The sequence below is a fragment of the Mobula birostris genome, chromosome 4 (genome assembly GCF_030028105.1).
Source record: "Mobula birostris isolate sMobBir1 chromosome 4, sMobBir1.hap1, whole genome shotgun sequence".
Taxonomy (NCBI): Eukaryota; Metazoa; Chordata; class Chondrichthyes; order Myliobatiformes; family Myliobatidae; genus Mobula; species Mobula birostris.
Genome location: NC_092373.1, coordinates 167,276,781 through 167,303,239, shown reverse-complemented (window position 1 = coordinate 167,303,239; position 26,459 = coordinate 167,276,781). Strand labels below are relative to the sequence as shown.

At 41.4% G+C, this 26,459-nt stretch overlaps 1 protein-coding gene across 3 annotated transcripts in view; it reads right to left on the bottom strand.

Annotated features, from left to right (window-relative positions):
- Window positions 1-26,459, bottom strand: part of ccser1 (coiled-coil serine-rich protein 1) — a 1,437,348-nt gene that overhangs the window by 803,042 nt on the left and 607,847 nt on the right. For all 3 annotated transcript variants that reach the window (XM_072256433.1, XM_072256434.1, XM_072256435.1), the window contains exon 6: window positions 5,590-5,794. In XM_072256433.1, coding sequence (XP_072112534.1) covers window positions 5,590-5,794 — 205 coding nt within the window. The remainder of the gene's footprint in view (window positions 1-5,589; window positions 5,795-26,459) is intronic.

The window sequence follows — 26,459 nt, the reverse complement described above, 5'->3', positions numbered from 1 at the left end:
GTCCATTTCCCTCCACAGATGTTGTCTGACCAACTGAGTTTCTCTAACAAATTGTTTGTTGTTCCAGATTCCAGCATCTGCAGTATCTTGTGTTTCCAATTATTTTAATACACAACCTCAAACCAAGAACAGTAGATTGTTGGAGTGATAGTCCACCAGAAAAGAATCAAGCAAACCACCACTCTACCCTCTAAATTTCAGAGACAGGAAATGCAACTCATATAATCCCTTCTACTAGCTATTTAGAATCCAGACAGCATTAACAATTTTGTGCTATTAACAGATACTTAAATAATCCAGTTAATTTTTGGATGAGATTCCAGGCTCTCAACTCTACCAATAGCAGTGTTGTAGAAACTATTAGTTCAGCAATCCCCATCAGGCAGAACAGCCCAGCAGGAGATTCAAGGCACAACAGTTAGATTCACATTTAAGCCACAACTGAGGATCTTTCAAGGCCAAAGGTGCACCAGTGCAAAAAGAGCCCTGTGAAGAAGTCATCAATCCCCTTCTGCTCCACCAAGGCTTCAGAAATTTTCATTCAGCATCAATATAACTCCTGACAAAAGAGTTCACAAGGATGGATTAGGAAAACTCAGACACTCTTACTTCATGTGGAAAGCTTGGGCAAAAGATTTACCCTTATCTAACACTGTCACCAAAAAAGACTGCTTTGTTCAGCAAACAAAATTTTAGAGCTTTAGAATTAAATGATTTGGAAGACACCAGAATACACCATGGAACGTTATGCCAGAGAAAGTCATTGAGCAGGTACAATAACAGCATTAAAAAGGTACTTAGATAGGAAAGGTTTGAAGGAATAGGGGCCAAACACACACAGATAGGATTTGCTTAGATGGGAATCTTGATCTGTGTGGAACAGTTGGGCCAAACGGCATGTTTCCATGCTGTGAAACGTGATGGCTCTTTTACAAATTATTCTAAAGCAGCAAATTTTGCTGATGAAGCATCTTTGAGAAAATATTTCCCACTGGAGATACAGGAAAATTCGAATTAGCAACTCAAATGATGCCTGCAGTGTAAACACACTGATTGTTTTTTACCTTGAAATTATAACTGAGAAGCTATCGGACTAATTTTGTATCATGCTAATTATGGAGTTAACAATATGAGCCACATAAACCAGATAATCCAAAAGAGAATTAATCTTTTTCAGGGAGTCTACAAACAGATTGAGAATATTCAACAAGTTCCATCTGGAAGTTGCTATGTTGGCAAGCAGAAATGTTGTAAAATCAGAAAATAACCATTTAAATATTGTGCTCGTTTAAATAGTTATTTTGGGTGCAATGAAAGAGGAAGAGGAAAGGGGTTACATTTCACGATGGATCATCTTTTACAGGATACAGGAGCCTGAAGACACCCACTCAACATTTCAGGAACAGCTTCTTCTCCTCCTCCTTCAGATATCTGAATGGACATTGAACCCATGAATACTATCGCAGTATTTTTCCCCTCTTTCTGCACTGCTTATTTAATTTAATTATTTTCATATATACTTTACATTGCAAGTTATACTTTTTATTATTATGTATTGCAATGTACTGCTGCCACAAAACAACAAATTTCATGACATATGCCAATGATATTAAACCCTGATTCAGATTCTTATCAAGAGTCTCTTCATACAAGGAAAAGAAACTTGGAAGTGGAATAATTGTAGTGAATTTGATAAAGTAAAGAAGGTGAATCAATAAACTATTTCTTGAAACCAATTTTTTGATAGGTTTGACAATTGACCCCTCTTAGCACACCAGTCCAGGTGTTGAGGCAACCAATACTCTCTCAGCACCAACACCAGCCTTCTTCCTCCCTTCAGTTCAACACATGGATGAGCACCACAGGCTACCACTGTCTATATCCCCTCTTTGCCCTGCAGCTACCATCCATACCTCCACATACCAGCTGCTGTCATCCCGATCTTCACCTTCCCCCAGTCCCTTCCAACTCTTTAGTCATCATGGACTCACCGTCACTACTGAGCAGGTGAGAAGGGCTCTGAGAGAACTCAGACATGGCAAAGCACTGGCACTGGATGGTGTAAATCCCTGGTCCTGAAAGAGTGTGCTGATCAGCTGTGTGGAGTTCTCCAATGCATTTTCAACCTGAGTCTCAGCCTGGAAAGGGTCCCGACTGTGGGGAAAGCATCATGTGTAGTGCCAGTACCCAAGAAGGACCAACCGAAAGTCTTGACTGACTATCGTCTAGTGGCCCTGACCTCACACATCATAAAGAACCTAGAAAGGCTGGTCCTGGCTCACCTCTGACCCCTGGCCAGATCAGCCCTCGATCCCCTGCAGTTTTTGTCTATCAGGAGGTCACTGAACTCAATGATGCTGTCACCTACCTGCTGAACAGAGCCTACTATCATTTGGATAAGCAAGACAGCACGGCAAGGTTCATGTTTTTTGATTTTCCAGGTGCCCTCATTGCTGGGGGAAAATCTCCATCCAATGCAGGCTGGCGCTTCCATTGTATCCTGGATAATGGGCTGGCGGACCACAGTTTGTGCAGCTTCACAGCTGTGTGTCAGACATGGCTATAAGCAGCACTGGGGCCCCACACGGGTCTGTATTGGCTCCCTTCCTGTTTAACCTGTATACTTCAGACTTTACATACACCACTGAGTCATGTCAACTGCAGAAATTCTCTGATGACTCAGCAATATTTGGGTATATAAAGAGAGGATAGGAGGGAGAATACAGGGGCCTGGTAGAGGACTTTGTTAAATGGTGAAGCTGAATCATCCGCAGCTCAACATCAGTAAGACAAAGGAGATGGTGATGGACTTTAGGAAGACTAAGCCTGCACTGCTCCCTGTTACTATTGATAGTGAGGACCTACAAGTACCTGGGGGTGCACCTGGATGACAAACTTGAGTGGAACACCAACACAGAGGCTGTGTACAAGAAGGACCAGAGTTGCCTCTCAGGAGACTGAGATCCTTTGCAGTATGCAGGCTGCTCCATTGCGTGGTCTACCAGTCTGTTGTCACCAGTACAATCTTTTATGTGGTGATGTGCTGGAGCAATGGGTGAACCGATTAGAATGGCTGGCTCTGTTACAGGGTGTCAAACTAGACACACTGGAGGCTGTGGTATAACAAAGGATCCTACAGAAATCTTGGCAATTCTGGACAATGTTTCTCATCCTCTGCATGCCACCTTGGCCGTACAGAAGAACACTTTTAGTAATAGACTAAGACAACTGCGCTGCTCCAAAGAGTGCTATATGAGGTTATTCTTACCCTTGGCTCTTAAGCTCTATAATATGTCAATCTATCGCTGTGGGAATGAAGACCTCCTCCTGCTAGACTGTTTGTGTTTTTATTTTTTATTCTTTCTGCTTCTCTTCTAATATCTGTATATCTGTGCACTTGTAATGCTACTGTGACACTGCAATTTCCTTTGGGATCAATAAAGAATCTATCTATCTGTCTATTTTGGTAGCTGAAGTAAGTTGCACCCAGATCAATAGATATTGATAATAATCAATAAAAAGCATTTCCTATAATACTTGATTTCTTTCAATTCCACAAAAATACAACAGTGATTGAGACAAGGTTCTGGTGGTGTGTCAAAGAATGAACTCTTTTCTTTGAATAACAATATTGTGAGGTCAAGTCCAAATCCAGATATTTCAGCAAAAAGTCTAGGCTGCTGCTCCAGGATAGTATTGGAGTGCTACACTGATAGAAGTGTGGCCATTTGTTAGACATTTTAAGTTGAAGCACTATTTGCCCTATCAAATGAAGTAAACAAATTTGAAAGTTAGTTTTCTCCTTGTGTCTGGTCAATATTTATTCTTCACAATTTATCGAGTCTTCATCAAATTGTAGTCTATAAGAAATTAGAGTACACAATTGTACTCTACTATTGTCTACTATGTACCTCCACTGAAAAACAATACTGAAAATTTGCCTTATGTCACTTTGGGCATTCTGGTAAGAATGTGTCATATGTTATGTAGATGCACGTTCTATTTTAATTATAATTGTATGTAAATTCTTTTGATCTTTTGTACTACTTATTTATTTTGTAATGTTTAGTAATTTTTATGCCTTGCACTGTATTACTGCAAAGTAAAAACAAATTTCATGACATATGTTAGTGATTATAAACCTGATTCTGATATCCAACAATAACTTGTATTTTGCAACATATTCAATGCATTAATCATTCCAAATTGGTTTGTAAGAACCATCAGATAAATATCTTGTCAATAGCAAATATAGAAATAATGAAACTAATCAGTTTCAAAAAATTATTAGTTTCATTAGTTATAAATTATTCTGATAATCAAGCATATTTAAAATTATTAAAATTGGTGTATCTAATTCAAGATTTCTTTCGAAACAGGTAAAAAACAGTTAAACAGTTTGATTGATGCACAGCCTGAACATACTGTATTTGTGCTTTGTCCTAGTGGAACAAATGGTTCATAAAGAGTTGCTCAGTGATGGGTAATACTAGTGTCGCAGAAGAGAGCTTTGCTCTGCTCTCAGGACACCACAGAAAATGTAAAACAGAACAATGTTGAAAATACTGCTGAAATATTCAGTAACTGTAGCAAACTATTATGGGAAGTAAACCTGGAAAACCAACAAACAAAATCTGGCTTGTAAAACATATTTCTCTTTAAATTCTGCCAAGGGTTTAACACGAAGCATGAATACTAGCTTTGTCATGTTGAACAATAACTTCCGTAATGGGACAAACAAATTGCAATAGTAATCATCTGATATTATGCTATTACTGGGCACCCTAGGATATAGAGAATTAAATCAGTTTCTGCATTGTCGTACTCTGCCTTTATAATAGAATAACAATAGCTCTAAGATAATTTCTCAGAAATTAAAATAATTGAAAGCAAAGTTTAGTTTATTAATACTGGGATAATTTAATTCAAGTCCTGTGCTGAACAGTGAAGCTGTAGGTAATGTAGCCATCCCATGGATGGATTCAATTCTAACTTCTGGTGCTGTCTGTGTGGATTTTTTACATTCTCCAGTGACTGTGTGGGTTTTCTCTATGTGTTCCAGTTTCCTCCTGCATCCCAGAGACGTGTTGATTGATACAGATCTTAATGACTGTAAATTACTCTAGCTTAGGTATGTAGTGAATGCATCAGGGAGACATTGTTGGGTAGATAAAAGAGAATGAGTGGCAGAATGGAATCCTGTGATTGGACTAAAGGGAACTCTCCGATAGCTCGCGCAGACTCAAAAGTTCTCTTTGGTGTCATAAGGAAATATGGAAATATGAGAAACATTGCTCCATAGTCAGGGGGTAATGTCCTTCATTCTTCAAAATGAGTCTGACCAACCTACCTGTTCAGGGCCCTTACTCCTTATTTATCTATATGCATCGCATTTTCTCTGGAACTGTAACACAATATTATGCATTTTGTTATTGTTTTCCCACTTTGTACTGCATCAATATACTTATGTTTGGAATGATCTGTCTAGGTGACATGCAAAACAAAGCTTTCCACTGCAACACAGCACATGGGACAATAATAAACCAATTACCAATTGTCCCTGAAAGTGTGAAAGAATTTAATGATTACCTCCTGTAGAATTCTCTTTAGCTTGAGAAGCATGGTCTTTACTGCTGTACAGTCCTGCATCATGAGTCGCAACGACAATGGGTCCAGACCACCAACGCTCTCTTCCTCCCTCAGAAAGGAGCAGTCCGAAGATGTCCCACCAGGCCATTGGTTGTTCCGAGCAGGTCTAAGCTCCCCATGTTCACCTTCCTTTGTAAACACAGACCTTAGAAAGAGGAATGATATCAAACTTGGGTCAAAAACTCTACACATAATCAAATTTCAAATCTGTATGCAGCAGCAGAAAACAAGACAATTCAGCCATTTGAATACCAGCTCACTAAAGTGACACAGAGATATATGTAACCTCATTAAGGCGAAGGAATCTATTCAGCCCATCAAATCTATATTACCTCTCTATGTGTGTTGCTTGAATTTCCAGCATCTGCCGAATTCCTGGTGTTTACCTCTCAGAGGATCACAGTAATTCCATCCCCTCACCTATTTCCATGTAACCTATTATCTTTCACATGACTATTTACATCCCCAATCCTCTCACCAGCCATCTAGAGAAGGGGCAGTTAACAGCTAACTAATCTACCAACAAGCTCATCTACGTGGCCAAAGAAAGATTTTGCAATTGCCACTCAGGTAGCACTAGAAGACAGAAATTAAGTTGCATTGAAGTTGTTCTTCTGAAGTTTTACCTCTAGGTGAAGGACCCTTTCCATTCATGGATTACATATGTGAACTTAATGCATGGAAGTGCATTGGGTACTTCTGCACAAATGTGGATGGCCCTGTGTGTGCTTGCATGTTATACCCACAGGGAAGGCCAAAAGGAAAACCTCAGGTGTGTGAACAACTGAGCACATACCAGACCATGTTTCACTGTCAGTTTCTGGAAGAATCCTACCATGGAATATTGTGCTTTTCCTGAGAATTTCTTGGCTGCAATAAGACAAATCTAAACAGAGAAATATTACTGCTGGAACTTTACTGGCTTAAACACCAAAGCCAAAACTGAAGCACTAAAGCAAGATGATTTGGGCAAGAGGTTTCTCAGTAGAATGCCAACTCTATCTGGAAAACATCTGCAAAAACAAATACAGCAGTGAATGAGTATTTTTGATTTGCAAATGTCATTTGCCAACATTGGACTCTGTCCATTTTCTAACTGTTACTGCTCTGCTGGGCAAGTTAACAACCCAGTAAAGTGGTGCTGCAAATACTGGGGTTGCTCATTCTATGTTTTCTGGCCTAAGTCTTTCGTACCATGCTGGTCCATCATTGGAAACTAAATGAATAATGCAACAAGAATAAAATTTGCACAGCAACAGCTTCAAGCTTACATAATCCAGAATGATAAAATTATGCACTTTTTGAGATTGTATGGAGAGATTTGGAAGAACTGAGGGGAGGAGACATGTGTCATAGTCCTGTTCATTGTCTATTGGTTTCTGGTCAGATTCATTGACACGGGATGTAGAAACTCAATGATTTTCAATTAGTTGGCAATTTTTTTAAGTTTGAAAAGAAATGTGTGGAGGGGGGAGAGAGAGAGGGGGGAGAGAGAGAGGGGGGAGAGAGAGAGAGGGGAGAGAGAGAGAGAGGGGAGAGAGAGAGAGGGGAAAGAGAGAGAGGGAGAGAGAGAGGGGAGAGAGAGAGGGGAGAAAGAGAAGGGAGGGAGAGAGGGGGGGAGAGAGGGGGAGAGAGAGAGAACGCACACGCATGAGTGTTTGCACAGCTCAAATGCTATCTATAAATTTGCTGACGATATAACCAGAGTTGGCAGAATATCAGATGGAGACACGAGAGTGCACAGGAGCAAGATAGATCAGCAGGTTGAGTGGTGTTGAAGCAACAACCTTGCACTCAACATCAGTAAGACCAAAGAACTGACTGTGGAGTTTAGAGAGGATAAGGCGAGGGAACACATACCAGTCCTCAGAGAGGGATCAGGAGTGGAAAAGGTGAGCAATTTCAAGTTCCGAGATATCAACATCTCTGAGGATTTATTCTCAGCCCAATATATTGATGCAGTTACTAAAAAGGCATGACAGCAACTATATTTCATTAAGAGCTAGAGGAGATTTGGTATGTCACAAAGGACACACGCAAATTTCTACAGATGTACCATAGAGAGCACTCTAACTGGCTGTATGACTGCCTGGTATGGGGTTTGGGGAGGGGGGGGTGGGCTACCAAACAGGATCAAAAGAAGCTGCAAACAGTTGTGAGCTCAGTCAGCACCATCATGGGGACTAGCCTCTGTGGCACCAAAAACATCTACAAAGACTGATGCCTCAAAAAGGAGACAATGATCATTAAGGACCCCCATCACCCTAGACATGATGTCTTCTCATTGCTACCACCAGGAAGGAGGTACAAGAGTTTGAATGCACACACTTATCAATTCAGGAACAGCTTCTTTCCCCTCTGCCATCCGGTTTCTGAATGGACATTGAACCCATCAAGCCTATCTCACTATTTTTTTACATTACTTATTTAATTTAACTATTATACAAATATATTTACTGTAATTCAGTTTTTATTATTATGTATTGCAATGTACTGCTGCTGCAAAAACAACAGATTTCACGACATATGCTCATGACATTAAACCTGATACTGATTCTCAAAAGCTTAGGGACGGGCAGGGATCAATGTTGCTTGGTAACCATTAGCAAGGTGTAAGGACTAAGGTCTTTACCAGGGCAAACTAATTTGTTCTGATGCCATGCTGGCACAGTGGAGATATTAAACTCCTCAACCATCAGGTTCCTGAACTGGTGTGGATAATTTCACTCACTTCAATACTGAACTGATTCCACAAACTCTGGACTCACTTTCAAAGACTATGAACTCATGTTCTCAGTATTATTCACTTTTTAATTTGGACAGTTTGCACTCTTTTGCACGTTGTTTAGAAACATAGAAAACCTACTGCATAATAGAGGCCCTTCGGCCCACAAAGTTGGGCCGAACATATTCCTACCTTAGAAATTACTAGGGTTACACATAGCCCTCTATTTTACTAAGCTCCATGTACCTGTCCAAAAGTCTCTTAAAAGACCCTATCGTATTCGCCTCCACTCCTATTGCCGGCAGCCCATTCCATGCACTCACCACTCTCTGCGTAAAAAAATTTACCCCTGACATCTCCTCTGTACCTATTTCCAAGCACCTTAAACCTGTGCCCTCTTGTGGCAGCCGTTTCAGCCGTGAGAAGAAGCCTCTGACTATCCACATGATCAATGCCTCTCATCATCTTATACACCTCTATCAGGTCACCTCCCATCCTCCGTCACTCCAAGGAGAAAAGGCTGAGTTCACTCAACATGTTTTCATAAGGCATGCTCCCCAATCCAGGCGACATTCTTGTAAATCTCCTCTGCACCCATTTTATGGTTTCCACATCCTTCCTGTAGTGAGGCAGCCAGAACTGAGCACAATACTCCAAGTGGGGTCTAACCAGGGTCCTACATAGCTGCAACATTACCTCTCAGCTCCTAAGTTCAATTGCATGATTGATGAAGGCCAATGCATCATATGCCTCCTTAACCACAGAGTCAACCTGTGCAGCTGCTTTGAGCGTCCTATGGACTCTGACCCTAAGATCCCTCTGATACTCCACACTGCCAAGAGTCTTATTATTAATACTATATTCTGCCACATTTGACCCACCAAAATGAATCATTCACACTTATCTGGGTTGAATTCCATCTGCCACTTCTCAGCACAATTTTGCATCCTATCAATGTCCCGCTGTAACCTCTGACAGCCCTCCACACTATCCACAACTGCCCCCTCCAACATTCGTGTCCTCAGCAAGTTTACTAACCTATCCCTCCACTTCTTCATCCAAGTCATTTATAAAAGTCACAAACAGCAGGGGTCCCAGAACAGATCCCTGAGGCACACCACTGGTCATCGACTTCCATGCAGAATCTGACCCGTCTACAACCATTCTTTGCCTTCTGTGGGCAAGCCAGTTCTGGATCCACAAAGCAATGTCCCCTTGGATCCCATGCCTCCTTACTTTCTCAATAAGCCAGGCATGGGGTACTTTATCAAATGCCTTGCTGAAATCCATATACACTACATCTACTACTCTTCCTTCATCAACGTGTTTAGTCACATCCTCAAAAAATTCAATCAGGCTCACATGGCATGATCTGCCCTTGACAAAGCCATGCTGACTATTCCTAATCATATTATACCTCTCCAAATGTTCATAAATCCTGCCTCTCAGGATCTTCTCCATCAACTTACTAACCACTGGTTTATAATTTCCTGGGCTATCTCTACTCCTTTTCATGAATAAGGAAACAACATCCACAACCCTCTAGTCCTCCAGAACCTCCCCCATCCCCATTGATGATGCAAAGATCATTGCCAGAGGCTCAGCAATCCCCTCCCTCTGGTGGACAGAGCGTAGGTGTTCAGCAAAGCGGTCTCCCAGTCTGCGTCAGGTCTCGCCAATATACAGAAGACCACGTCGGGAGCACCGGACGTAGTATATCACTCCAGCCGACTCACAGGTGAAGTGTCGCCTCACCTGGAAGGACTGTCTGGGGCCCTGAATGGTGGTAAGGGAGGAAGTGTAAGGACGTGTGTAGTATACATCGGGAGCACCGGACACAGAGAAAGCAGGATCTCCCAGTGGCTACACATTTTAATTCCACAACCCATTCCCATTCTGACATGTCTATCCACGGCCTTCTCTACTGTAAAGATGAAGCCACACTCAGGTTGGAGGAACAACTGCTTATATTCCGTCTGGGTTACCTCCAACCTAATGGCATGAACATTGACTTCTCTAACTTCCGCTAATGCCCCACCTCCCCCTCGTACCCCATCCGTTATTTATTTTTATACACACATTCTTTCTCTCACTCTCCTTTTTCTCCCTCTGTCCCTCTGACTATACCCCTTGCCCATCCTCTGGGTTCCCCCCCACCCATCTTTCTCCCTGGACCTCCTGTCCCATGATCCTCTCCATATCCCCTTTGCCAATCACCTGTCCAGCTCTTGGCTCCATCCCTCCCCTTCCTGTCTTCTATCATTTTGGGTCTCCCCCTCCCCCTCCCACTTTCAAATCTCTTAGTAACTCTTTCTTCAGTTAGTCCTGAAGAAGGGTCTCGGCCTGAAACGTCGACTGTACCTCTTCCTAGAGATGCTGCCTGGCCTGCTGCGTTCACCAGCAACTTTGATGTGTGTTGCTTGAATTCCTGTTGTTTGCCCTTTAGTTTTAGGCTCCCTAACCCTGGGAAAAAGACTGTGAGTATTCTCCTTGTCCATGTGCAACATTATTTTCTATACCTCTATAAGGCCAGTTAGGACATAGACTTACACCTAGACCCTGAATAGCACTAGTGTGCAATGGAAGCATGGTGACAGAAGACCTTTCACTTACAGGTATGGAATCTAAGCCCCATCCTATCCCACACATCAATGAAGGTATCAATGATTACTCAGAATTCAGTCTCTCTATCTGTATATATGTAAGCCAATGTGGCACAGGAGGCTCACAGATAGTTGGAAAATTAACAGGTTACTCAGGATGATATGTACCCGAGCTGCCTTGCCAAGTCGAACATGGAACACTATGTACAGTATGCATCTGACTTCATCACAATGGAGCCCAAGTCATCTCAGGACCCGAGTGTGCTCTGGCCAGCTGCTCCTCTTGAAGTATAACTCTTTGGAAGTAAATGCCAAATGTATAACATGGAGCAACTTCATTAAGCTTTTACTGTCAACTGTGTTGTCACACTTTTTTTCAAGAGTTAGAGTTTGTTATGGAATACAATGTTGTCATGTTCAGTCAAACTCTCATTTTATTGTTTGAATCAGCACCCATGTGGAATAATGCAGTAATTAAAAAAATACTCAGCAAGTCAGTTGAAAGACAGGTACATTGACGCAGGGCAAGGACTTATAATGGACATAGATCTCAGCTAAAAACTCAGAGAACACCTTCTCTAACTTTTTCTCGATTTAGTTATAGCCTGCAGCTGTGTGCACCTTGCTAAATGGCACAATGAGTTAGTGCAACCTGTGGCAGATTACATCAGCAGGTCCGATGGCAACATGGTGAGTAAGACAGGGGATGAAAGGTCTGTAGACTGGAATTCGAATCCCAATGCAGTAGATGTGGAATTTAAATTCAAAATCAATAGCCTGGAGGAGCAAAAATAGTCATCAGTTAACTGAGACCACAAAACTGCTGGATTATCGGAAAGACCTATTGAAATTCACCACCTCTTTTCAGAAAGGAAATTTACTTTTCTTTCCTATTCTGTATTGGGTAAAACCTATAGCTACCCAGTGACTCACAGGAAGTCGCTGTTCCTATGGGTGACTCAGACCCACTAGTGTGGGTGACATTTTTAAAGTTGATTCAAGGGATGCTGGATTTACAGGCTATCCAGCATTTAGCTGCCCATTCCCAATTGCCCTTGAGAAAGTGGTCACGAGTTGTACTCCTGAACCACTGCAGTCTTTGAGGGGTGGGTATATCAACAATACTGATGTTGAGGGAATTCTAAGACTTTGACCCTGCAAACCTGAAGAAACAGGGATAAATTGCTAAGTCCGGATGGTAAGTGGGTAGAAGGGCAACTTATAGCTGGTAGTGTTTCCTTGCACTTTTAGCTGGTAGGGCTGGTGAGTTTAGAAGGCACTGTTTAAGGCATCTTAGTGAAAAGCTGCAGTGCATCCTGTAGATAACGTAGCACCAGTGTACATTGATAGATCACCAGCAGGGAGATTCAGCAGTCTTAAATTCCTGGGTGCTAGAATATTGGATGGCCTGCCCTGGCCTAGCACATATATGCAAAAACATGAGAAATACATCAGCATCTTTCACAGAAGGGTCAGCAGGCTCAGCATGTCATCGGACTCTGACAAACCACGACAAAGGTACTGTTAAAAGCATGCTGACTGGTTGCATCATGGTCGGGTACAGCAATTTGAACATGCAAAAATATGAGAAACTGCAGAGAGTAGTGGACTCAGCTCAATAGATCATGGGCACATGCCTCCCCACCATTGGTAGTATGGGCATGAGGCACTGCCTCAAGAAGGCAGGATCCATCATCAAAGATCCTCATCATCCAAGCCATGCCATCTTCTTGTAGCTACAGTCAGGGAAAAGGACAGAAGCCTGAACTTCAGCACCACCAGGTTCAAGAGCAGTCACTTCCTTTTGACCAGTCAGTTCTCGAACAAATCAGCACAGCTCTCAACACTACCTTGGTGCAGCAACTTTATGACCATGTTGCACCATGAAGGACATTTTTTTTTGCTCCAGTTATGTTCATTCTTGTAAACATTGTGTCTATCTTTAAGGTCTGTTATGTGGTCAATGTTGCTCATATGATGCAAGGCACCTTTGATGTTGGTGCAAGGAGGATTTTCAATGCACCCTGAGCATATGACAATAGACTAGACTTTGAAATTTTGGTACCTACAGCTGTTACTATGAGTTGGTGGTGGAGTGAATGAATGGTTGTGAATGGGGTATCTACCAAGGAGGCTGCTATGTCCCACTCATTATTGAGCTTCTTGACTTTCTTGAATACCTGGCAAGTTGCAGGGACAATTGAATTGCCCAGTTAAGAAATGGGTAAGAATTGCTCAAACCCTAATGATTGGATTTAAGTAACAATTGTTGCTGTTTCTCCCACACTCTGCTCTTAGTCCTAATTTCAATGTAAAGCAAGTAGAGAAAGCCTGGAGACAGAGTGAGAGGGAGGATAGGCAGGTGATTGAGAAGGGATGCACTCATACCAATGGTTTGAGATGTGTTTCTTTTAATGCAAGAGGCATTGTGAACAAAGCAGATGAGCTTAGAGCGTGGATCAGTACTTGGAGCTATGATATTGTGGCCATTACAGAGACTTGGATGGCTCAGGGGCAGGAAAGGTTACTTAGAGTGCTCGGCTTTAGGTGTTTCAGAAAGGACAGGGAGGGAGGTAAAAGAGGTGGGGGCTTGGCACTGTTGATCAGAGATAGTATCACGGCTGCAGAAAGGGAGGAAGTCATGGAGGGATTGTCTACTGAGTCTCTGTGGGTGGAAGTTACAAACAGGAAGGGGTTAATAACTCTAGTAGGTGTTTTTTATAGAGCACCCAATAGTAACAGGGACATTGAGGAGCAGATAGGGAGACAGATTCTGCAAAGGTGTAATAATAACAGGGTTGCTGTGGTGGGAGATTTTAATTACCCAAATATTGATTGGTATCTCCATAGAGCAAGGCGGTTAGATGGGGTGGAGTTTGTTAGGTGTGTTCAAGAAGGTTTCCTGACACAACATGCAGATAAGCATACACGAGGAGAGGTTGTACCTGATCTGGTGTTGGGAAATGAATCTGGTCAGGTGCCAGGTCTTTCAGTGGGACAGCATTTTTGAGATGGTGATCACAATTTTATCTCCTTTACCATAGGAACAGGAACAGGAAAGCAATAGGAACAGACAAGTTAGGAAAGTGTTTATTGGAGTAAGGGGAAATATAAAGCTATCAGGCAGGAACTTGGAAGCATAAATTGGGAACAGATGTTCTCAGGGAAATGTACAGCAGAAACGTGGCAAATGTTCAGGGAGTATTAGCATGGCGTTCTGCATAGGTACGTTCCAATGGGACAGGGAAAGGATGGCAGGGTACAGGAACCGTGGTGAACAAGGGCCTTTGAAAATCTAGTCAAGAAGAAAAGAAAAGCTTACGAAAGGTTCAAAAAGCTAGGTAATGATAGAGATCTAGAAGATTATATGGCTAGCAGGAAGGAGCTTAAGAATGAAATTAGGAGAGCCAGAAGGGGCCATGAGAAGGCCTTGGCCAACAGGATTAAGGAAAACCTCAAGGCATAGAGCCCCGGCCCCAAGTTCTGTTCCCAAGGAGGGGTCCTGGCTCTGTGCTCCGTGTACGAGTCCCGGCCCTAAGTCCTGTTCCCAAGGAGAGGTCCCGGCTCTGTGTTCCATGTCCCTGTGATCCTGTCTCTGAAGTCCAAGGCTCCGTGTTCCCGTGCTGTAGACCAAGGCTCTGTGTTCCTGTCCTCCCCAAGACCAAGGCTCTGGTTCTGCATTCCTGTCGTCCCAAGTCCAAGGTTCCAAGGTTCCTAGGTTCCTGTCGTCCCAAGTCCAAGGCTCGGCTGTTCCTGAGTACCAAGTCAAGGCTTCATGTTCTTGTCCTGTGGTGGAGTTCCCTTGTCTTGCCCAGGAGTCTCTAGTTCTGTCCTGTAGCCTCGCCTAGTCCTGTCTCCCAAGACCACATCATGTCTTCACCTAGTTCCGGAGCCCGAGCCCGAGTGGGGTCCTTGTTCAGTCTCCAGCTCGGAGTCCGAATCCCAGTCTCATCATGTCCTCGTCTCTAATCGAGGAACCCCAGCCTCGTCATGTCCTCGCCTCGAATCGAGGAACCCCAGCCTCGAGGAACCCAAGCCATGTCCAGTCCGGTAGCCAGGTCATGTCCGAGCCTAGTTCCAGGGCCCGAGCCCAAGTCAAGATCCAGGTTCTGGGTCCTTGTCCAGTCTCTGGCTCGGAGTCTAAGCCCAGGCTCCTAGTTTCCAGTTCCTAGTCCTGGTCCCTCTTGTCTAGCCAATGTCCTAGCCCAAGTCTGTTCTTGTCCCAGCTCCTAGTCTGCATCCAGTCACGTCCCTAACTCTAGTCCTGTCCTGTTCCTAGTACTTCAGTGTCTGTGTCTTGCATTTGGCTCCCTTCCCAATGCCCCGATTATGACAAGAAGTAAATGTTCAGCACAGCATTGTGGGCTGAAGGGCCTGTATTGTGCCGTAGGTTTCATATGTTTCTATATTTCTTGATAAAATATGAATACTGATTAAAATTAACTCACTGAATGTAATCATTAATTAGAGATTAGCCGTCTATGAGATGCTCCTAGGTTCCAAAGAGTCACGTCTCAATAAGGTGTTGCAGAACTCCTTTAAAAGCCGTGCCAGCTCCTGTTTCAGGATATCACACAAAAATGTACATATGATCATAGATTACTACAGCAAGAGAGATACCTAGGTGCCTTTGGTGCACTGGAGAAGGCTCAGCATACCCTACTGCACTTGTCCGAATCATTCAACACAATCCCAGAACCAGGTGCAATGTTGAAAATTTTGAGCATGGCCCCAATAACTGGAAAAGCACATCTCCATTTGCACATGGTCAGCAGTGCTGGAGTGCCATCTGCTGACTGGTACTGTGTAACAGACCAACATGCAAAGGGAAAATCTCAGAAACCAGGAGTCACTGTACTGAAATAACTGGATCCTCATTTAACACTGCAATGGGGGAGATTGTGCCTTCCATCAGAAGTTAGTGAGTGTTTAGAACTCACTTCCACAAAGGGGAATAGAAGCAGGGCTTCTGCCATTTGCTTAGACATCATGGAGGGAGCAACAGGTGAGGTGCGAATACCGAGCAGATTGGCCATAATCTTATTAAAGAGACCAGCAGACTAGCAGGGCTGAGAGGCCGACTCTTGCTCCTAATTTATGTGTGCAAACAAGTTCAAACATAACCACTGATTACGATTGGATGGCATGAAAACAAAGCTTTCCGCTGTAGCGGAGTACTTGGGAAAATAATAAATCAATTACGACTTATGGAATCATAAATTAAAGATCAAAGAATGAGGCGGGTCTATGTTCCAGTAACGGACATAAGGTAAATTTACATTTGAATTATTCCAACTACCAAGGCATTTTTCCTTCCTAATTGTACGACGAAGAAAGTGATTTATAGGCTGCTTTTACTGTCCCTGAAAACACAGAGTTTCTTTAGAGTGCAGTGGATATACAGTATCCGAGATGTGTTTTAATGAGATTAAACTGTTGTGGTTTAAGCAAGCAATTTCAGGATGCAGAGTATTTAAACTGGACATGGTGCAATATTTCCATGCAATAAAAAATAGTACTTTAAGTGGTCCCACATCTGACAAGTGCAGGGGCTGAAGATTAATCATTCCATGAGATCAACAATAATTGAAACCAATAGACCAACAGAGCAGCATTAAAATTGCAAGGTGCGAAGAAATCGCTCCGCCGTGGGAAGCAGTTATAATACTCTTCAACCGCAGGATTCAGAGATTTTAATGAATCCATGAAATAGACCTTACAGAGGCTGGATAATCTTATTTCATTTCTCCATTAAACTAACGAGAGCATAAACACATTATTACTTCATAGGTCCAGATTATCAGTCATTTCACCAGTGGAATAACAATATGCTGTTGACCAAATTTTTTAATATACTGTATTTATATTTTTATTCAGTTTGAATCATTTTCCAGCTACAAGCGTTTGCAAGATTCAAAGGATAAATAAATGAAGCTTTCATCTCTATTGGCTGCCCAGACTCCAAGCTACTAACACGTGTTGAGACGTGAAAGACATCATAAATCCCACAGTTACTCAATAAAGGTTTGGTCCAATATATATCATGAATCTTCTCATCATTTGTATGATTTGTGCTCCAGGATCTGACCTCATTGACCCAATAGCCCAAGGCTATTCCAAGGCTGCCTGACCATGTTAAAGCTACAGATCCTTAATATGTTCCAATTAGTCTCTGCTACTTTACAAACCTAAATAGACTAAAACAAGAGTTCATTAGCTCTAAACTGCCTCAGGAGATGCCAAGGTTGTGAAAGAAATTTTTTAAATGCAAGATGGATGGTGGCAGAGGGGTAGGTGGAGAATGCGGAGGTTCGGTGGAAAGATTAGAGGGGAGCAGGTTCAGGGTGCACTGAAGGAGAATGGGTGTGCTGAGGGACAAAGGAAGCCTTGGGATATCAAGGACAAGGAAACTGAGGGAGGGTGGAAAAGTGGAGGAGGTGTGAAGGGGTGGGTCTAGGAAAGGGGTAGGTATTGATTGGAGTATAATCTAAATTGGAGGTTGAGTAGAGGGAGATTGCAGAGGAAAGTGGCATAAAGAGTAGAGAGGTAGAAGCTAGATGTTAAGTTATGGTGGAAAATCCAAATAATCTGAAAGCATGCTTAAGTACCAATGGTCAAGATTATGCGATAATCTTTAGCAAAATAATAAAATCCATCCTACCAAGAGAAAGACTTATTAGGTCCAGCACTAAATGCATTAATTTTTGGCTTTTGCCTGAGGACTTCTTAAAGTTGCCCACATTTAACCATGCAGCTCATAATATTAGTAGACCAACAGGTAAAACAAACCTAAATAGCCACCATACTCTCAGCGTGATTTCTTATTTAGACATTATAGCCAAAGTCAGTGATACAATATTTGCAGTTGCAAAAGGTAGATCTGTCAGCACTTGCCGTCAATAATCTCTTACACTTGCAACAACATCTGGCACAATTGCACTGAAAACTTGTTATCTATGATGCAATTCTTCATCACTGTGGTTGTAGCCTTTCAAACCCAATTCACAAAATTTGGTTTGGCATGAATGACAACTTTTCATATATAATTTGCAATAAAAATACTGCCTCTGGTTGAACGCAGACTAAGTTTTTACACGCTGAAAAGAATAACTGCTGAGCAATTCTGGCTTCAAAAATCTTCTCCTGCTTTTAGGATTAAGATTCTCTCAGAATAGGGTTTACAATTTCAATAGTTTTAAAATCCATCATTATTGTTTTCTATTTACCACAAATTCCCATCTTCTGCCAATTCTGATGTAAATGTGTCAGCAAGTAAGCAATATAAAATGATCATCTCGTATTACATGCTTGTGGGTATAGTTGGATACCAAGCCTCTGGCCTGTCCCAACTTTTCTAAAAACTATTGCCCTTTGGCCAAGCATTTAGTCCCTTGTCATTGCACTTTATATGTAGATGATCATCAAATTTTGTGAATACCTAACCGAATGAATAGACAGGATGAATGTGTTTCTTAGAATACATATCAACATATATGAGAAGCAAATTGAAACCGCTCCAATTTGCCTACCAGCACAACAGGTCCACAGCAGAAGCCATCTCATTAGCTTTTCTCTCAACCCTGGAACATCTGGACAGCAAATATGCATACATCATGATGCTCTTTATTGACTACAGCTCAGCTTTCAATACTATATTCCCCTCAAAACTAAACAATAAGCTTCATTCAGTCAGTTTGGATTGACAACAACCTCTCCTCCACAATCCCCACCAACACAAGTGCACCACAAACAGTGTGTTTACCCCCTGCTCTAATTACTTTACAAACACAGCAACAATGCCACATTTAAGTTTGCTGACAACAAAAATCCTGCTGAAAGGTTTCGGCCCAAAACATCGACTATCCTCTTTTCTTAGATGCTGCCTGGCCTGCTGAGTTCCTCCACCAATTTGTGTGTGTTACTCGGATTTCCAGCATCTGCAGATTTCCTCTTTGTTTGATTGGATTAATATGCTGCAAAGTCTCTTCCAGGGATGCCTACCCTGAAAAGTTCAGTGAAGCCCTCTCTCACTGCCCCCCAACTCTAATCCCTGTTGTTCTCTGACCGGTTTGCCAAACAGGTTTCGGCCTGAAACTTTGACTGTACTCTTTTCCTAGATGCTGCATGGCCTGCTGAGTTCCTCCAGCATTTTGCTTGCGTTGCTCAAATTTTCAGCATCTGCAGATTTTCTCCCTTTTGCTGACAACATCACCGTCCTAGGCCAAATGAAAGGTGGTGATGAATCAGGAGACAAGAAGGAGATTGGAAACCTAGCCAATATGGTGCCACAACAATAACCACTTACTCAATGTCAACAAGACAAAGGAGCTGATTATTGATTTCAAGAGGAGGAAACCAGAAGTACATGAGCCAGTCCCCATCGGGAAAATCAGAGGAGATGAGCATCAGTAATTTTAATTCCTCAGTGTAATCATTTCAGAGGACCTGCTCTAGGTCCAGCACATGAATGCAATTACTAACAAAGTGCAGTAGTGTCTCTACTTCCTTAGAAGTTCGTATAGGTTCAGCATTACTCTATAACTTTGACTAACTTCTGTTAGTGTGTTGTGGAGAGTACATTGACTGGCTGCATCACAGTCTGGTATGGAAACACCAATGCCCTTGAACGGAAAATCCTGAAGAAACAGAGAATGTGGTGCAGTCCATCACAGGTAAAGCCCTCCCCACCGCTGAGCACATCTGCATAGAACGCTGTCACAGCAAAGCAGCATCCATCATCAGGAACCCCCACCAACCAGGTCATGCTCTCTTCACTCTGCTGCCATCAGGAAGAAGGTATAGGAGCCTCAGGTTTCATACCACCAGGCTCAGGAACAGCAATTACCCCTCAACCATCAGGCTCCTGAACAAGAGGAGTTAACTTCAACTTCATTTACGCCGTCACTGAACTGTTCCCACAACCTATAGACTCACTTTCAATAACTCTTCATCTCATGTTCTCGATAATTATTGTTTATTTTGTTTTTCGTTTGTTCAGTTTGTTGTCCCTTGTATACTGGTTGTCTGCCCCCTTGGTGCAGTTTTTCATTGATATGAGGGGTATAGATAGAGTAAATGTGAATAGGCTCTTTCCACTTAGATTAGGAGAGATAAATACGAGAGGGCATGGCTTTAGGGTGAAAGGGGAAAGGTTTAGGGGGAACATTAGGGGGAACTTCTTCACTCAGAGAGTGGTGGGAGTGTGGAACGAGCTGCCATCTGACGTGGTAAATGCGGACTCACTCTTAAGTTTTAAGAATAAATTGGGTAGATACATGGATGGGAGAGGTCTATAGGGTTGTGGACTGGGTGCAGGTCAATAGGACTAGCGGAATAAAGTTTCGGCACAGACTAGAAGTGCCAAGTGGCCTGTTTTCTATGCTGTAGTGTTCTATGGTTCTATGATTCTATTATGGTGATTGGATATATTGAGTATACCTACAAGAGAATGAAGCTCAGTGTTGTATATGTACATTGATAATACATTTACTTTGAGCCTTGAACTTTGAATAAGTGTTTAGTTATGGGGTTTTGCCCACTATGAATCAAATTTGTTGTATGTATTCCCTGTCCCTTAATTTGAATGTCTATATCATGGGTTCCAAAACTTTTTTATGCCAGGGACCAATACCATTAAGCAAGGGGTCCGTGGGCCCCGGTTTGGGAACTCCTGGCTTATACTCTACAAGGCTGTAGGACTGGGAAATGAATGTTAAATAAACAGCTCTATATTTTGGACTGCATGTGCATGATGGGCAAACAGCCTCCTTATTTTCTATACTTACCTTAATCTCTGCTTACCTATTTTGTCTGTATGTACGTTTTTAGAAACGCTTTCTGAAAAACCTGCCAATTCTCAAACTCTCTTGATAACAAATCCTGTAAATGAGTCTCAAACTTGATTTCTTGCTTCCAATGTTTAACAAATTCATAGCCCAGTTTCATTGTGTTAGATACCTGATAAAGGAGGGTATGTTGGGATTGATTTGACTTTTTGCTCCAAAATCCAATTCTCTCATCAGCAGAGAGGGAGTGCTGGGATTGGGTGGAGAGAAGTAGATGATGGAGATCAGAGGTTGGCTGGAAGTCCAACTTGTCTCAAATCACACTGAAGTAAAAGTCTGAAGGCCAAGATTATACAATCTTTGACAAAGTTACAAAACCAAGTGTATCAGAAGTGACCTCCTTATGTGCAGCATTCTTGCTGATTATGTTGTTAACCTTTGGCATGGAAGAAAACCATTTGGATTTGTGCCATCAACAAGACACACTGAGAGACTCATGTGACTTAAGTTTCTCTTCACGACTCTGAAGAAACATTCAATATTGAATGAATTGGACAGGTGAAACATATGCCTTAGAAAGGTAGGTGTAGCATTAGTTAAGGTAAAAGGTAAAAGCTGAAAGCTGAAAACATAAGATTGCATTTTCATAGAGGACTGAGCCTCGTCACTGAAGTTTGTTCTATTCCTGGTCTATACCCTCAGCATTGCAGATCCTATTGTATATGCAACTTTGAAGCCGGAAAACATTAATCCAAGAAGTCTTATAGATATTTTTAAGTACTAAACTCAAGCCACTGGTTCAAACAACCCTTAATGCTTCTTCGATCAGAAGGGTATTAAGCAAGTACAATTGCACTGTTTTTTATAGCATCACTGAAAACTGGAAACATTGTAAACACTAATGGGAGATAGGCAATTACAATACCAATTGTTGGAACGGTCACAAAATATCTTTTAACACAAATAGCATTGTTTTATTTCTCCAGCACTCCTTCTATGGTTAATCTACCTTAAAATGTCTGAAATTTATTAAAACAAAACAGAGTAATTAGTCCAGAAGAATGAAAACTGTAATTATACATTTTAGACATTGCCAGCTCAGTAGGTATGAAAACTTTAACATAATAAATATGACAAAATTATCCAGCCCTTTGATCCTACTCTGTCACTCATCAGCTCACACTGATATTCTACTTCTCCACATTTTCATGCACTATCTCTATATCCCTTAATGTCTCAATCCATTGATCTCTGTTTTGATGTGATGTTATTTCTACTTAAAACACACTTAGTGTCACTTTGATGAAAGGCAATATAATTGCCTTTCTCCCATGGACTCCATTGTCCAACTATGCAACATATAAATACAACGCAGTCCTGAGGAAGGGTCCTGGCCCAAAACATCGACTGTTTACTCTTTTCAATAGGTGCAGTTTGACCTGCTAAATTCCTCCAGCATTTTGTGTGTGTTGTGTTGGATTTCCAGCATCGGCAGATTTCCCGTGTTGTAACATACAAATTTGTTCCACTCTCCTTTGAATAAATGAACACAGCAGCTGACCTTCATAACCTTCCTTGAAGGTACAATAATGGAAATTTACAAATTTCAGGACATCCACTTACTTTGGCAAAGCATATTCACTACTCTAATGCAGGCAAGACAATTTGCATACAACAAAATCATGCACAGAAAATGAGGTGGTTTATGAGATGCTGTTGGGGAGTAAAGGCTGAAGGAATGAAGTTGATCTGGACAATGGGAGAACCAACGGTGTATTCAAAAGATACCTTACCCCATTGAAGGCAACTAAGGCAGCACATGCTGACGATGCTGAGGATGTTCTGTGGTGGCCAGTGCGATCATGTTTGCTGTTGTGTGCTGGGGCAGCAGGCTGAGGGTAGCAGACACCAACAGAATCAACAAACTCATTCATAAGGCCAGTGATGTTGTGGGGATAGAAATGGACTCTCTGACGGTGGTGTCTGAAAAGAGGATGCTGTCCAAGTTGCATGCCATCCACTACATAATGTACTGGTTGGGCACAGGAGTACATTCAGCCAGAGACTCATTCCACCGAGATGCAACACAGAGCGTCACAGGAAGTCATTCCTGCCTGTGGCTGTCAAACTTTACAACTCCTCTCTTGGAGGGTCAGACACCCTGAGCCAATAGGCTGGTCCTGGACTTATTTCCTGGCATAATTTACATATTATTATTTAATTATTTATGGCTTTATATTGCTATATCTATACTCTATTCTTGGTTGGTGCAACTGTAACGAAACCCAATTTTCCTTGGGATCAATAAAGTATGACTATGACTATGACAGTGCCTCATTGATACTGTATTAGAACACAGGTCTCAAATATAAATAATTATGTTTTATTTGTCCCAAAGTAAAGTACGGATGTTTTTGAAGCATAGACACTTTGTAGTGCATTGCACCCTGTCAAGTTTGCACATTTTCAAATGCCAGTCTTTTAAAAATATACTACTTCTGGAGGAGAGGGGCATAAATTGTCAAGAGAAACAAGCTTAATTCACCATTCCAGAGAGCAGAAATTACCTGAAGTGTGATCAGTAGCAGACTTGAACAATAGATAGACCTCATCTGTCATTCACCTTCCAGTGTCTCCCACTCTAACCCATGCTCCTCTCCCCTACCTGGTGCACTGTTCCAATTCTTCTCTCCATCCTGCTCAGCTCCCCTCTCCTCTCTCAAGTAATGCATTGAAAAGAGCTCGAGTTGGCTGTCAGTCTAACACAGACCTAATAGCATTCAAACACAAGTACTGCACGAGCTGTGTAACACTCCACTCCTGTGTCAGCACAAAATGCGGAAGATCAGCCTTTCCACTCAAATTCCCTGCTTGGAGGTTGAAAAGCAAAGGAAAATCCATTTATTTTATATTAACTATTTCAATTAGGTATAATAATTTCAATATATATCTAAATGCAATAATAGTTTAATACTTCAAATATTTCTAGTATTTCTTAAGTGTATTAGAGTCATTTAAAAATATAAGAAGATTGACCCCATACAAGACATAGCAGTCCTTGGTAAGTACACATTCTACATTTGTTCACTTGATCCAACAAAATGCACGGCAAGAACAGATTGTACAATCTACAAGATGTACATTCCAAATCCACCATTTCCATCAACTAGCAATACAAGGGCAGCAAAAACATGGGCACCACCACATGGAAGTTGTGGTGGAAATATATCACCAAGAAGTCAGACACTTCTTACGTCTCTGATAAGGTTATTTTATCTGCACTGAAAATCTCACTTCATAGACTTTGGTCAAACTCCCTAATGTATAGAAGTATTGAACAGAAAAAAAAAGACTTCATCACAAATTGATCACCACACAGGAGTTTAAGTAGCAATAAACAGCTCTGTCAACCAAGCACACATTTGAACACATCACAAAAAATACTTGCATCTGAATTGATTAGTGTGATGTGTTCACCCATCTTTCAAAACAAGCCAGCTGTCAATTTTTTAAAAATGCACAGGAAAATCCTGTTTACAGTGAAGTGGACTTCTAAGTACTGTCAGTAGCCTGTGTCAGAATTAAAACCTGAGGTTAAATATTCATATATGTTAATTCTTAAACCAAAGTGTTTCACTTTAATGTGGTATTTCATGTAAACATAACTATATAGAATAAGGCCACCTGACCTATCTAGTCTGCACTAGTTCCAACCACAAGAAATTGCTATTAAATCTTTTCAGTTAATTCTATGAATTATTCTCTGAATAATTAAATGTTAAAAGTCCAGTCCCTTTACTGTGATTAATGCTGATTCCACCGTGCATACAAACAGTAAGTTACAAATTTACACTTGACCTAATAAGCTATTTTTTTAAACTTACTGTAGCTAATGACTACATTTTAACTTTGACTTTCTCTTCTTAGTGATGATTGTAACCAGGCACTTTTGTGGTATTATGTTTATTAATGCTTATCACACCATAGCTGTCTCACTGCATGTTGCTATAGGTTGCATTATTGGCTGAAGATTATAAGTGAAACTGGATACTATGCAATCATCAGCAAGCATTCTTTCTAACCTTTTATTACAATTAAATTATCTTAGTGGACTCAATCTCTATTTTGGGTTTAATATTAAGGTATTCCTCATAATTAAAGTGTTAGGAGTTGTCTGGGGATAACACATATTATCAAATCATTATAGCAAGAAGGCAAACATTTTTCCGATGCTGGTTAAAGTTTGACATTCTTGTTTGTTTGGCTCTAAGTAAAATTTCATTTATACAACTATTTATCCATTGATTAAAAATAGAGTGACTCAACATGCACTGTCATTTTCCCAGAAATTCAGCAATGTTAGGAAAGCAGCAGCTCTGTCAGCATCTGTAGAAAGAGAAAGAATTAAAGTTCCAGGTTGTAAAACTGGGAAATAGAGCAGTGGTTTAGTTCTGTACTCCACTCCCAAAATTTATGGTTCCAAACTTTAGAAGCTGAGAATACTCAGTCAAGACATGAGACTGCAGAGACTGGAATGTAATAGATCGAGCATCAATGGTAGGAGAAAAGAAACCATCAAAGTTTTGGATCAAAGCCCAACATCAGGATAAACAATGAAGAAGCAAGATGGCCAGCATGGAGAGGAGAAGAAGAGTGAGATGAATTTCCACCGAAAAGACTGTGTCCAAATCAATGTGAGGTTGGTGAAATCTACACTGAATCTGAAGGAAATAAACAACCTAGTGTAGATTACTGAGGAAGAAGATAACACTTATCCCATTCACTCATAATTCAAACCATGTTCACCTCCCAGAATCTTATCACCTCTCTCCGTTGCTAATTCACAATGGGAGCTTGACATTTTCTCCTAGATAAGAGTAGTTCCTTGTAGTTCATGTGCAAAATGCTACAATTGCTATCTTGATCCTATTATGTTCGAAACAAAGCTCGGTAGATATAATTTTTTAAAATGTTACATCATATGACAAACAGAGAAAGGCTGGGTCCCCTTTCATACACTTCTCAATATAGTCCTGCAGAAATAAAGATAAAGTTGACTGACACTTAAAGAATCTGAAGAACATAAACTTCTCTCAACTTTGACTGGGAATGAAAAGAAGCATACATAAATACATATTGTTAAGAATGACAAGATGGTACAGGTACCTACAACTGTGGTCACCACTACAAAAATACATAAAGATCCCAGAGATCAAGATAAGATGAACTAGAATGGTGTCTTAGATGTGGGATTTCTCCTATGTTACTCTGGATAACCTGCAGCTGTTGTCCTGACCAGTGAAAGGTTTTAGAGCTGGTGGCTAGTGTTTCATCTTCCACTGATCTGCTGAGTGTTTCCAGCAATTTCTGCTTTTACTAAAGAGAAAATTCATTAAGAACTCAGTAGATCATGAATGATTAACAAACTCTCTACTGAAGGAGCACAACAGGTTGAATAGCATCGGACAGAGAGGAATTGTTGAAAACGCTGCATCAATGTTTCAATGTGGTCCTGATACAGGGTTTCAACCTGAAGCATTGACAATTCCTTTCCTGCACCCCACTTCCCTCATAGATGCTGCCCACCTGCTAAGTTCATCCAGCAGATTGTCTATAGTTTCAGATTCCAGCATCTGCAGTCTCCAGCACTCTTGTGAATGAGATTTTGAGGAAAAACAAGAGAAAAGCTGCACCACT